The 14,657-nt window shown below is 40.1% G+C and overlaps 1 protein-coding gene across 3 annotated transcripts in view; it reads right to left on the bottom strand.

Moving 5' to 3' along the window:
- CCDC18 (coiled-coil domain containing 18) overlaps positions 1-14,657 on the bottom strand; it is a 1,360,824-nt gene that overhangs the window by 1,077,582 nt on the left and 268,585 nt on the right. For all 3 annotated transcript variants that reach the window (XM_078646342.1, XM_078646344.1, XM_078646343.1), the window contains one exon: positions 1,221-1,317. In XM_078646342.1, coding sequence (XP_078502468.1) covers positions 1,221-1,317 — 97 coding nt within the window. The remainder of the gene's footprint in view (positions 1-1,220; positions 1,318-14,657) is intronic.

Below are 14,657 nucleotides of genomic sequence, written 5' to 3'. Positions count from 1 at the left end.
ACATGGCCGGAGAAGAGGCACGACATTGCAGCAGCCGCCGCCGCATCACCGGGAAGAGTGTCGCAGAGCTAGTCGCGGCTCGCTTTGTTGTCGAAGCACCGCGCATCGCCGGAGTAGAGGATTGACGTCGCAGCAGACGCCGCATTACCGAGAAGCGTGTCGCTGGGCATGTCGCGGTCCGCATCGTGTTGCACCAAGAAGATGACACCATCTTTGTTTATTTGCACCGGATCTTCATCGCACCACGGCGTTGCTGGCCGCATCGCAACAGAAGGGCAGTAAGAAACAGACGCATCACCTCCCCTCGCAGAGAAGAACCGACGCATCACCGTCCCCTAGACAGCAGTAGGGAACAGACGCATCACCATTCTTGCGTGTAAGGAACTGACGCATAACCTTCCCTGAAACACTTTCATTGTGTAGCGTTACGCATCTTGAGGTACATTGACTCAAAGTGTCGCATTTTAAGATCTAAAGAGAACTAAGCTAATTCTACCATTTTAAGTACAGTATTGTGGATTTTTGTCGTTTGTGGTCTTGTGATAAGTCTATATAAAGAATACTTATTTTTTATATAAAACCTGTGTGGTGTCCATATGTAGTGTTGTCACGTCACTTGATTACTGTATGTGTTCACAAATGCTTTACACACTGCCTCTGAGATAAGCCTGTCTGCTCGTGCCAAGCTACCAAGGGGGTGAGCAGGGGTTATTTTAGGAGTGTACCCCCTTACCCTGACTAGACAAATAGGGTCCCTATTTGTCACAGGTACCTAACTATGCCAACTAGAGACCCCCAAATCTAACATTGATGCTGAATGCAACCTAATTAGGACACCTTAAACACTTAATACCTTTCCACTCAGTAATTATATATTTCTCAGACTGATATTATATATGATATATGTCACTCATTTAATATCTTAAGTATTTACTGCTGCATATGACAATGTCTAACATTTAAGAAAGATTGATCAATGCTATTGATTCCAGACAGTCATCCTAGATGCATCTTCCATTATAAAGGAGTATTTTTTTAATGAGCATATTTTGGGGCAAACTTTATCTCTGTACGAGTACGACTCTTCTGGCATTAAGTTTTGCAGGCAACAATATTAAATAAATCAGCCCAATATATTCAGATCGTAAACAATACATTGAATACTATAAATAACACAACATCCGTAAGTAGAAACAACAAGCAACATCAAAATAGCTTACCCTGTCTAGTTTTTCTGCAATTTTCTCTTTATATTGCTGGAAAGCTTTAGTCAGGTCCTCCGCATTACGCAGAGCTTCATTTCTTTGTAGTTCGGCTCTAAAAGACAAAAAAGTTGCACTAATTCACATAAAGGGAAGACGTTAAAAAGTGGTTGAACAGGGATGAGATTATTTTAATTGGTATCGACACAAACATTCTCAAATATGTTGACTGCAATGCTTCTTGTTCCTGTACTTGAAAACCAGCTCGTCCTGTCTAGTTATTTAAACTTAGAACAATATCAATGTGAAGCAGAAAAGACCAAAGACGAGTATCATGTATCAAGCTAAATTATGCTCAAAAAATTAAAAACTTAATAAGATCAGAATACAAATAATAGGGCATAATGATATGCTGTCTTTACCAGCACTAGAGGTCGGTAAACTGTCCAATAACAAACAAATCTAGTAAAAAAACATTAGTGCTGCTTTACCTTGGAGCTTTGCTGTATGGATTATTACAGGCACATGTCGCAAACGTAATTGAATCAGTTATTCAATGTTTAACTTTTAATAAAATATACTTAATTGATCATTTGAGTATGTTCATCAGTAGCTAGGTCTTTCTGGTGCTTTATTACGAAAAAGCTAGAGAACATTGCGGGGCAGTAACTGCGTGTTTGAATATACTCTAAAGTCAGTAGACCATATTAGGCTCAGTCTCAAAGGTGCCTGTGGTATCTCCATGTCTATCCCATGCATTCTCTCCCTAGTTATATGTCTCAGTCAGCTCAGCCAGAGTGAGTGTGAGGTAATAGAATGCTGATGTGTGCCTTGTGGGAGGAATGTCAGTTGGAGTGAGTGGGGCTTCCTTCTTACTGTCTTCTAGCAGTAACCTATGACTTTTATCCAAAAGAATAAACCATACTGTTATCACCTGTACTATTGCCTACTCTGCATCTTCATTTACCACAATAGTGAGGAGCGGGAAAACAACCAAACGTGAAGACTTGAAGACTACAAGGCTACGGCAGGAACAGGATCAGGAAAGGAGAAAGGACTGAAACTGAAGAATAACTGAACTTATACAAGAGACTAAGTGAACCTAATACTATTTGAAATTGCAGTCCGAAGGAAGAGAAACGACCTGAAGGCCCCACTGGTATCCCTTAACATCTGACAGCCTGCAAACTGGGGCGTTTAACCTTTTTTTCCCATCCATTTAATCCAACAGTGCTGACGATAAGGGACCTGCATTGCGTGCAGTCAACTTCTTAAAGGCTGTTCTGTATCACTATGCTGCGAGTATTTTGAAAAGAGAGTTACACCATTCTAGATGAAAGACTGGAGTCGGATTTGTTTGGATTTACACTTAATGGAATGCGAGTGTTGAAGAATTGTCCTACTCAACTTTGTTTGTACACGGTTGGCCCTTGGAGTGTGCGATTTATCTGCCATTATCTAGGCGGTTGTTTGAATGCCCGTTAAAGCACTGCCATGAAGCCTAGGGGGTTATTGAGCAGAGAGTCAGCAAAGATTTAAAAGAGGCCATTGCGCTGACCCGTGGCTTTCCAATAGGATTCTTAAAGGGTTTCACAGAGGGCAGTGAGTGCATTTTCCAACCATTTATTGAGGATTGCTTTTAGGAAAGCTTGGCGTTCTGACTATGATGCAACATCAGGTCCTCGTCAGCAGCAGACTGGACTACGATAACGCCCTCTACGCAGGAGCCTCGGCCAAACGCTTGAAACGACTACAACGCATACAGAAAGAATCCGCACGCTTGATCATCGACATCCCTCGCCACAGTCATATCACACCCCTCCTAAAAGACCTGCACTAGCTTCCTGTCAACAAGAGGATCACCTTCAAGCTCCTCACCCACACACACAAAGCACTCCACAACACCGGACCGACATATGTCAACAGACGACTCACCTTCTACACCCCGAACCGCCAGCTTCGCTCCGCCGACCTCGCCACCATTCCCCGCATCCGAAGAGTGACCCCCGGCGGCAGATCGTTCTCCCACCTCGCCGCCAAAACCTGGAACACCCTCCCCATCCTCCTTCGGCAGACCCAGGACCTACACACCTTCAGGAAGCTACTCAAGACATGGTTATTCGAGCAGTAGCAGCTCCCCTCCCCCAGCGCCTTGAGAACCTCACAGGTGAGTAGTGCACTATACAAATGTTATGATTGATTGATTGCATTTGAATGTTAACCACCATCAGCCCTTTCAGCAGCATCTTCAGCAGCATTCCAAGCTTTGTGTGTCCTCCACATGGTAGGGGACGTGGATGCAGAGTGCACGTCACTTTGAGGCTGGAACGCTGATTTACAGTGAGAGGAGCAGGCCCATTGTTATGACACGGTGCACCTTATACTCCGTCAGCCGAGTGGAGACAGGCATTGAAGGTAACATTGGGGTTTGTGATACTTATTCAGAATGGCCAGCTTTACTCCCACGTATCTTCCGACGCTCTGGGATGAGTTTCCTGCTTTTACTTGGACGTGTGCCGAGGGAAATTTCAACAATGCTATTTCACAGGTTCTCCACGTGGCACTGTTGGTTTCAGACTACTCCTCATCAAGACTTCTAGGATTCTCCGGCATCTTGAAAGATGTTGTGGATGTAGAAAGAGGACTGCAACGCCTATTCCATTCATTTTGATTTTGCGGACTTAGGGGCTGTTGTAGGTGGCCAAATAGCGAGTGCTAACGCAGAAATTCGCAGAATTTCAGCATTTGCAATCACTATTTGGCTGCGAGCAATGTAGGTGAGTTTAAACCTACTAGCAAAATAAGGAATCGCAAAATTGTGATTCCTTATTTTGCACTTGCATTTAAGGAATCGCAAATTGCGATTCCTTAAATGCAATATAAGTAGCACAAAAGAAAGTGCACTTTAGACTTAAGAAATCGCTAATTACCACCAACTTCAAATTGGTGGTAATTAGCGATTTCCTTTAAAAAAGCACTTTTTTGCTTTTTTTAAAGTGCCATGTGGTACACATTCATGCCCTTAGGGCATGTATGTCCGCCACATGTGCACACATGCACATTTCAGGGGTGCAACAGGGTGTCCTTTTGACACCCTGGCACCCTTGAAATAGCTCCCCCTATTTGCGATTCTTTAATAGCGAAACACAAATAGTGAATATCTTCCCATTCATTTTAATGGTTCTCCTAGCCTATAGGAATGAATGGATAGGTATTCCTTATTAACGAATCTCAATTTGCGATTAGTTATTAAGGAATATTAAGGAATCGCTAATATGTTAGCGATTCCTACCTACATTCAATTTTGCGAGTCCTTAATAGCGAATCGGTAAAATTCGCTATTAACGACTTACAAATTTGATTTTACCTACATCTGTCCCTATATGTATTGTTTTTATATAGGTCATGCTGAGATTTCTGTCTAACTGTACGTTTCTGCAACATGTGGGTTAGGCCGTATAGGGGATGAGTGTGCAAACTTACTTATTGTTACTTTTGGTGAGAGTTATGTTTTGCACCCATAAGATATTTACATTTACTTGTCCTGCAGCATGTTCTTTGCATCCCAAACAATCCATAAAGTTCATGCTACTTCTACTTACAATTTTTGGTGATGGGGTACGGATGGGGCTCCCAAACCGTACTTACAATTGCATATTATGGGGCATATAATTTGCATCCAAACATTGCATTGTGATGGGGCATGTGTGTTGCTACCCAAACAACTGCATTACAACTACTTACAATTGCTGGTGATGGGGCATGTTCTTTGTGCTCAAACCTTTCTTTAGGGCATATGTGTTGCACCCGCAGGGGTATAGGTTTTGCACTTTATTGTATCTACCTGTATGGTTGGTTAAAAGAGCAATTGTATGACATCCATTGGGGCACATGTATTGCAGCCTTGTGCTATGTTGTGGTGTCTGTGTTTCTAGGGTGGGTGACACTTATATTGCACCTCAATCCTTTACTGTGTGCACTCGCCCTTTGCTTAGTTCCCCGGTCTATAATATTTCCTGTTAGGACTGTTTGACCATGTATTTTGTATATTTGACAACATATATTATTATTCAACCTCTGGTCCATTTATTTTATGTATTGTGAGTTTAAATGTTTACTTCCATCATGTTTCTGTTGAGTATTACCATCTTATCTGGACTGAACTGACATTATCAATTTCTCCCTTAAAGAGGGGAGTTGTGTGGTATCTACATGTCTATGACATGTGGTGTTGTCTTATTAGTTATATGTCCCCTGCTGCTCAGCCAGTGTGAGTTAATAGAGGTAATAGAATGCTGATGTGTGCCTTGTGGGAGGAATGTCAGATGAAGGGAGTGGGCTGAGCAGCAGCAAGGATGCGCTCCCAGTGGGGCTTCCTTCTTACCGTCTTCTAGCAGTAACCTATGACATACTAATAATAATAATATAATAATAATAATCCACATTTGTATAGCGCACAATCACCCGTTAGGGTCTCTAGGCGCTGGGGGCCGTCGGGAAGATTAAGCAAGCTATTGCCCAGAGTCACATGGTGCTGGGCTAACCTGCCGCCGGAGCCGGGGATCGAACCCTGATCCCCAGATTCCAGCGTCAGTCGCCCTGGCCGCGGCGCCACACCTCTTCCATACTAAAGAATAAACCATCCTGTTATCACCTGTATTATTGTCTACCTTGCATCTTCATTTACCACAGTGCCATTTTAGCTAGTTCATTTTCTCTGTATCTATTCCGAAAGTCTACCTCCAAAAGGAGAAGGAAAGGAATGTCAGTTGTGAATCTGTGGACATAGGTATAAGGAAACATAAACGCTCCACGAATGCTTAGGCAGACTTTCATTAAAACATTTTTTTTTTTTAAATAAGAACAATGGGAGGTGGCACTGGACGACTTTCAAAATGAAAACATCAAGCGTGGGTATAAAACCCTACAATATGATGCATTTGAAGGTCAGTAATTAGAGGTTGCTGCCGAAGCACATCTTTTTTTAAATCTCAGCGACGTGTATACTTTAACAACAGAAGTTAAAGCAGTGGCCATAATGAACATGAAAAATCTTCATGTTGTAGACTTATTTCAAACTGTCAAAAAGTGGGCTTTTAATGGGGCAACGACTGGCAATAGCAGTTGGCTTGGCTAATAACTGTAAGTACCCCTTCAGTCAATGGTGAGTTAGGTATTCAAGATGCCATCACCCAAGCATTCATTCTTGCAATAATGCATTCACTCATCCACATATTAACCCATTCTTACATTCATTCACTCACCTATCCACAATAATATAGACACACACACAAATTTAACACAAATATTCAATATAAATCAAAAGAAAAATGTTGCCACATAAACAAATAAAGCTGCGAGCCGCCATCTCTCAATATTATGCATAGTGATGAATTGCTCTACCAGCCCAAGATAGCGGACTTGTTTCTTTTAATGTGTGGTCATCTTGTAACGATAAAACAATGATACACAACGGAAAATACCTTTCTAGAATACCATCCGGTTTAGAATCGGTAGCCGCATGGGATGCAGAACACACTAGCAGTAACAGATTGGCCTGGTAGCATTATCTAGGGAGCTGCCAGGTGCTACCAAAATAAATGAAGGAATAAATATAAAAAAGTAATAACAAAATAGGGGGGGGACCTATAAAAGAAGAAATTACACAAATGTTGTTGAGCTTACATTTAGCCTCCATTTTAGCTCTATTATTTAACTTTGCATCTTTTTTTTTAAAGGTGGTTTGCACATGCTTTCCCTAATAAGAGAATGTGCCACACACTTATTTATTTTTGGTAGACATTGTCACTCCGTAGCCTGCACATTTAGGTCGAGGGTCGAACATTTCAGAACATGAGGCCTTGTTTTATTTTTGCTCCTAGGGGAGTACTCTTTCTACCCAGACTAGTTAAAGACACTGTTGTGCACTTCTGTCACAGAGGTGTTTTATTATTAAGGGCCAAAGTCATGTTGAAGATTGCTGTGAGTTGTGAGTGAGATGCAGCTCTGTGGACCCCAACCAACATCCTGAGAAGGAAGATAGCCATGCAAGAGAAGTGTGCAGGTGTGCACACTTAGATGGGTGCATTTGTTAAAACACAGAGGCCAGCTTCTTGGCACACAGTGCCAATGTATGGCGTTAGATCATTTAAACAGGTATGACAGATGGGTATTCCGCTCTCTTTAGCACAGCTATAGGAGTGATAGATAGGAGTAACCTTAGTAACATTATGAACAATTAACCTGGTTGCATTCATCGTGTTTTTCACCATTTTAATGACGCTTATAACAATGATGTGTCTCATCTTTCTGATAACTGCAGTTCATATTTTATTTAAAAAGATTAGAGTTTTTAGATTAGCATTTGAAAATGGATCATTATATCTTTTCTTTGTGACATCTTGGGCATGCACAAGTGACAAACGAAAGGGTTAGATCTGTTTCCACAGATTACTTGGGAAGCAGAGTGGACATTGACGAGGTTATCAGTAACATCTACATCTCTGAAAGGTTAGGGGTTTAGATATGATACTGTGAGGTAGCCAAAAAACAACATTTACTGACTATTTAAAAAGAATCGGTCTCTGTATTAGGCCACAATTTAGCACCAAAAATTAAGATGAAATTTCATCAGAGGTTTAACAAAAAAGGAAGATCTTGCAAAAGGACACTGAAATAAGCTTATGAGAGGTTTTTAACACAGGCCTGTATTCCGCGGAGAGGCGGTCACTGTTCAATAAATGCTGGGGAGTGACGCAGGATAAGGAAAGGTGTTAGTTCATAAATTGATAGGTAAACTGGTAATATGAATGGTTTCTAATTCTGTTGCGGCCATGGGTTTGTGCCTTTACTTGTGAGAATAGAGAAAAGTGATTTGATCGTCTAGTGGGGGAAGTGTCAATCGTGGCGTTGGGAAACCTTGAGGTGTTTTGTGGTGTAGACAAGGTCTACATTTCTCGGAACCCTACAGAGATGACAGTTAGCTACCCAATTATGTTTTTTTTGTTTTGTTCGGGTTTTCATGTTTACTTACAGTTGAATTATATAATAGACAGCAAGAGAGAGGGATGGGTGTAATGGAGACAGAAACTTCCAGAAAGACTAAGGTTAACTTAATTGTGCTTTCAATAATCAGGGTGGAATGCAGGACACATTGTACATCACGATTCTTCAGAATTTAAGATCTGAACTCTGAATGTGAGGGATCTTAATTTACCTGCAAAGTGACCATGTGTATGGTCACTTCACGAGGAAGAGAATACTGACATACTCACCATCCAAGAAACACGGTTCTTTTAAAGAGATGTTGGCAAGTTTTCTTTACCTCAAAACCAAATATTATCAAAGTCTACTTTTTGTATAGATATTGCAGTCCACGGTGAGTCTCATGACATGTCCTGACCGCACATTGGAGATGTGCATGTGGTGTTTTGGTTCACTCTGTCCATATTGGGTCTTTTTAACAGTAGCTTGACTATGAGTTATTGTATGGTTAACTTTCCTTGATGTCTATTTCATTTTCTATGGGATTATTTCTCTTTTTTGGTTAAAGGTTTTCTTTACAAATCTTGAGGTGTTGTTTCAGATTTTTTTCATCGGGTGTATACACTTCTTTTGCCTTTAAAGATTAGAGGCTGTGCACTGTGTGTTTGGTAGTTTTGCCTTTTACTTGGTGGAGGTCTGTTCAGATGCATCTAAATGCTTTTTTCTTATTATTGATTTATAGAACTTGTAGAGCGCAGTGTCGCTGTTACAGGCATCCTGGCGCTATTACAACTTAGTTATACATTTATTTGTACTGGCCCTGATGAAGTCTTTGGTTATTGCCATTAGACGAACCATGTGTTGGCACAAACTGTGGCAGTTTGTTGTATTGATAAAGAATCCGAAAATAAAATTCAAAATACAGAATAAAGATCAAAGATGAACATTTGACAAAAACTACTGCGTGGATTAATTATTGATGGACACTATATGATTGTGACTCAGGAAATTGACTTAGCATTTTTGTTACAAGTGTATGGATGTTACTTTACACTGATTGACAATGTAGGGTAGTCGTCTCAATTTCCTTTAAAGCACTATCAGATGAATTTATAGTTCTAATCACGTCGTCACATAACCGTGCGCAATCTATACCCCACTGCCCCTCTTCGACGTATTAAGATAATTTAGGGGTTGCAGCACGTTTAGTGATCCACCAATTTGGGGTTAATAATTTTGAAAAAGTGCTCAAGAAATGACAGAAGTAAAGTAGTGGAAGATCTGTTTAAAAACCTACAAGCAGGAGTATCAATCAATAAGGCAGTCACTCATGGAAATGCCAGACCTAATAAAGGACTGAAGGCCAAATTAATAAGACTAAAAAGGTTGAAAAAAACTGAAATAGCGAAATGGTGGAATGTGGCCACCTTGAAAGAGTACTTGAGATTAGAAAAAATCTAGAGAGGCCTACGTTCACAGACCTCCCCGACTAATGACGATCTTGAGGAAGATCTACTTTTGGTATGGGAAAAAGAGCTGACTGGCAATTCTAGGCGGTTAATGAATATACTTACTGCAAATGCAGACAGGAAGGTGTTAAAAGCGGTAGAAATGGTTGATAACCTAGAAAAAGAGTTCCAGGATCTTAATAGGACTAAAAAGAAGTATACTAGAGGAAGAGCTTGGCAAATTTGAAGATATTAAGGAAAGAAGGGCACGTAAACTTAAGCGTGATGAGATAGACTACTGTAGTGGTAGGGTGTTTACATTCGCTAAAAGATTTGACAGTCTAGTTAAGTTAGATTTACAACGTGGTGAGAGTAAAACTTCTCTGTTGAGTGGCCATAGCACTGTATCCTCGAGTACTGGTGAGGATGGGGCACCAGGGGTTGTTTCAGGGGTGAGCCCTGGTAACTCTTTAACGAGAAATCCAAATAATCAGCAAGGGGAACAAAGAACCCATTGCCAAACCAAGAGAGGACCTCCGAAGACAAAAAGAGGGAGCAGGGGGAGAGGAAAATCCAAAAACAAGAGAGGGCATGCATACCCGCTCTTGGAACAAGGGCAAACAATAACAACTAGTAATGAGGGAGGGATACAAGTAATCAATCTATCCAATGCCAATCTGCCTGATAACATGTTGTCTGTCTTGAGTAAAGGTATGAACTTCTGTCCTACGCCTAAATGTGATATGTCAGATGTTAAGATCGATCTGTATACATTTGTACGGAGTTTGAAACTCAAGAAGTTTTTCGCTACCAATCCTCTGAATAAACAAAAAGAAGCAAGAGAGACTATTGTGGGTGACCAATCAATTCAGGATATTTGTGACAAAGTTCTGTTGCTCTCAATTACAGAAAGTGAACATGACCCTACTAAGCTGCACCAAGTTCTGGAAAATCTAGAATATTGTATCAATACGAGTATAGTACAGTTACAGGCAACGGCGGATGCAGGGACCGCACTTCCCTGCTGTATTCCCTTTGTGTTTGATTCAACAGTAAATCCGGCTGGGTGTGCACAAGCTACTCCAGCACCTGCCGTCGGGTGCCAGCTGCGATGCAGAGAATGAATGAACCCAAGATATGGAGTGGTGCACCACCCGTTAAATGAAGATAGTTTTTAAATAAGTCAAATAGTCTTGATTAGATTGTCTTAATGAATCCTTTGTTTTCATAAGAATCCAAATACAGAAAATTGCCAGCCAAAGCGTTTTGTTCATATACAATGAACTTCTTCAGGGCATATAGTGATGTACGGTCCTGAGAGAAAATGCATATGTAAAGTATGGCTGCGTGGGCCTCATTGATAAGGGCCAGTTTGCGATGAATGTTGTGTGGAAGTAACTGCAGCAGTCAGCTCCGTTCAGTAATGGTACAATGCGAGTATTGATAGTGGTTTAAAACCTAAATCCAAATGGACAACTCAGTTGACCAGTGGTAATAATATTGAAGTCTTCCACAGGATTGTTAGTAGTGAACTTGATAAATATGAGGACACTATGAATTTCAAGAGATTGTTACCATACACTCACAACCTTACGGTAAATGAACAGACCAATAAAGGCGGCAACATTTTTGTCATGGATAAAGATATGTATGAAGCTGAAATAATGAGCCAGCTAATTAATGTATTATGTTATAAGAAACTTATCTGCAATCCAATATTTGGTATAACAAGAACTATTAATGCCGAGTTGAAGAAGTCGAACATCAAGGGTTTATTAAATGATGAAGAATATGGGTACCTAATGATTGACAAACCACGATTTCCGTGTCTATACACACTCCCTAAAATCCATAAGAATGCCATGACATCACCAGGGAGGCCCAGAGTCTCAGGTATAGGGGGCCCTACAGAAAAGATCTCTGAATTATTCGACATATTTTTGCAGCCTTATGTGAATAATTTGGATTCCAAAATTAGAGACACAAAACATATATTGAACATTCTTATGGATATAAATTGGGGCATATCGATGATTCTTGCGACACTAGATGTAGTGTCATTATACACTAATATCCAGCATGAACATGGACTGCTGGCACTTGAAAACATTTTGCGCAAGAGACCTGCAGAACTCCTAGAACATTCAGACATGCTGATTGCGATTTTAGAACCTAATGTGTTTTTGTTCAAACAAGATTGGTATCAACAACTGTGCGGGGTTGCGATGGGTTCCAGATTTGTGCCATCTTTTGCCTGCCTCTTTATCCAGAGATTCTAGGCGGCGCATGTCTTGGGCCCATCGGGTGCCAAGTGGGAGGAATAAATAGTATATTATGGCAGGTATATCGATGATTGTTTTATTATCTGGACAGGTAGTGATGAAGATCTATTAGAATTTTTCGAACATATGAACAACAACAAATTTAATATGTCATTCACTATGTCAGCTAGCAAAGAAAAGATTGTATTCCTTGATGTTGAATTGTATGTGGCTGATGGAAAGATCAACTGTAAATTACACAGGAAAAGTAGGTCTTGCAATTCGATTTTGCATGCGACTAACACCCACCCAAAGTAACACGTAATTGCTCTCCCCTATGGTGAACTATATAGAGCTGTAGAAATTGTAGCAATGATGTGGATTTTGCAAACTGTGCTAGGGATACGGAGATACGATTTCTGGCTAGAGGTTATGATGTAAATACCCTGCATAAGGCAAAGCAAAGAGCCTCTAGACTAAGGAGATGTGATACTTTAAAACCAAGAGCTAAAAAAAGACACTGGTGGTTCTCAGCATTTGCGATTTGTGACCAATTACCATCCTTGGTCACATAAGATTTTCATACTTAAAAAACATTGGTACTTGCTTACATCGGACCAGACTCGAAGTACGTTTATCACTAAATATCCCTGCATTTCCTACTGTAAGGGTAGAACACTGGGTAGCTTAGTCAGCTCTAGTTATCCAAGGATGCTGACAGGTGAACAGAGATGGCTACATAGACTCAATATGAGCTCATTTAGATGTGGACGTTGTAGCATGTGTAGGTTTGCAGTGCAAAGTTGACTTTTAATATAATGGTTCTATTAAATATAGAATTAGACAACATATTGACTGCTCAACAAAATATTTGGTGTATGCAATCTGGTGCAAATGCACTAAAGTTTACAAAGGAAGCACCATTAGATGCCTCAAGGAAAGTATTTCAGAACACTTCAGGGTGCTTAAAAAACTTGATTCCAGATATCCTATTGTGACCCATGCCTTTGAATGTCCCACTCAAAGCACAAATTTGTCATTCACTTTTAATGGTATTGAATCAATACCGAGTAACGGTAGAGGTGGAAACAGAGAACTTTAGGTCCGTCAATGTGAGGCTCGCTGGATCTTAAAACTGTAGAAAGGGGCTTTAACATGGATTCTGAATTGCATTATTTTTGGGGATATTAATCATAAAGAGATATTAAGAATGTATGTGCAGTTATGACATTCAATTCTCTACTGTTTATTATGACTATGTTACTGTTATATCCATGAAATGTTTGTAGTGATATTATTCCATCTTGCTGTAAGAATGGATAGGCAGTTTAATGTATGCATCTGAATTCTATCTATCTCCAGTCTGTGTTCCTGTTTCCTCTCTTTCTCCTTTTTCCTTTTTCCCCTTCCTCTCTTCCCTTTAGAAACACTTTTTTGCTACAGATCACTTCCTGGTATATATACTCTGTAGGCCAGGGTAATGGTATAATTGAAGGCATTCTTTTGAATGTGGTTGCGATTCCTTTGTTGTATATAGGTATGATGTTATTTTCCACCCAGTATACTTCGAGGGTGTATATATATTCTCACACCGTGGCCATGTGTTTGTAATACTTATTCCACTATACATCTCGAATTTGGATTGTTGGCTAAATGTCGGACTACTTATCCAATAGGGCCATTATGACAGTATTGATTGGGAGTTTGACAAAAATGACAACTGCGATATTGCATTTTCACAGAATATTTCGTTATGTGGCTTTATTGGCTCCGTTGGCAGAGCGACAGGTCTATTAATCCAAAGGCCCTGAGTTCGACCCTCTGGTGGTGCACTTATTGTTTACTCAATTTTGGGTCAAATATATTGAAATAGGGAACTATATTTCGGCAACATAACTTTATTTTGTATCATGGTTATGGTTGATGAGGTTGGAGTTCATACGTTTTAACTTAGTTTAACTGGCACACGAGACAAAAGTTACAGCATAGTGTGCTATTATTTTAACAATAAGGTTCTATACCTTGTTACAATGATCGTAGCCATCCATTTTATATTTACTTTAATGTTATTTATTGGTAATATGGTCTCTATCTAGTTAAGATGATTTGTGGTTGGTAGAGTGTTTTAGCAAATCTTATAAGTTTAAGATGGCGCCCGCATGGGGAAAGTCCTTCAGTACGGTGTATTGGAGGCCTTTGTTTATGTTGTTTAGGATGAAACAGTATAAATAACCATTTAAAGATGGCGTTGATGCAACACGCCAAGAATTACAACGGAGTACTCGCTGTCGCGTTTACTGTGAATTTTAAGGTAAGAACTCTAACTAGGCATCTGTTTGAGTAATTTTGACCCGGTTTTTAATCATATGACCCTGGTACGTACGAGTGTGTAATATGCTCTTTGGGACAATTTATATTTTGTGGGTTTTACTAAGTCGAATCGTGTGACTGACATGTTCGACTCCGCATTTAGAATAAAGGATGGTGTTGCTTGGATTATAATTTTAGTGAGATTACTCAGTAATTGTAGTTAAGTTTCGGTGCGTGATTGACATTGGGATACATATATTTTTCATTGAATTGATGTAGTCGGCAACTGACTCAGTCTAAAGATAGGACGTGGTAGGATGGAAGATACTGATGCCTACATATATGATTTTTTTAGGATGCTAACTGGTCTTGTGAAGGCCGGATGCTGATTGGAGAAACTAAATTAACACATTGCTGAAATTTCTACATTTGGTGAATGCAGTTTGGCTCTT

This window comes from Lissotriton helveticus, chromosome 1_1 (genome assembly GCF_964261635.1).
Source record: "Lissotriton helveticus chromosome 1_1, aLisHel1.1, whole genome shotgun sequence".
In the NCBI taxonomy this organism is placed as follows: Eukaryota; Metazoa; Chordata; class Amphibia; order Caudata; family Salamandridae; genus Lissotriton; species Lissotriton helveticus.
The sequence above is the reverse complement of the archived record's forward strand: the minus strand, read 5'-3'. Positions and strand labels throughout refer to the sequence as shown.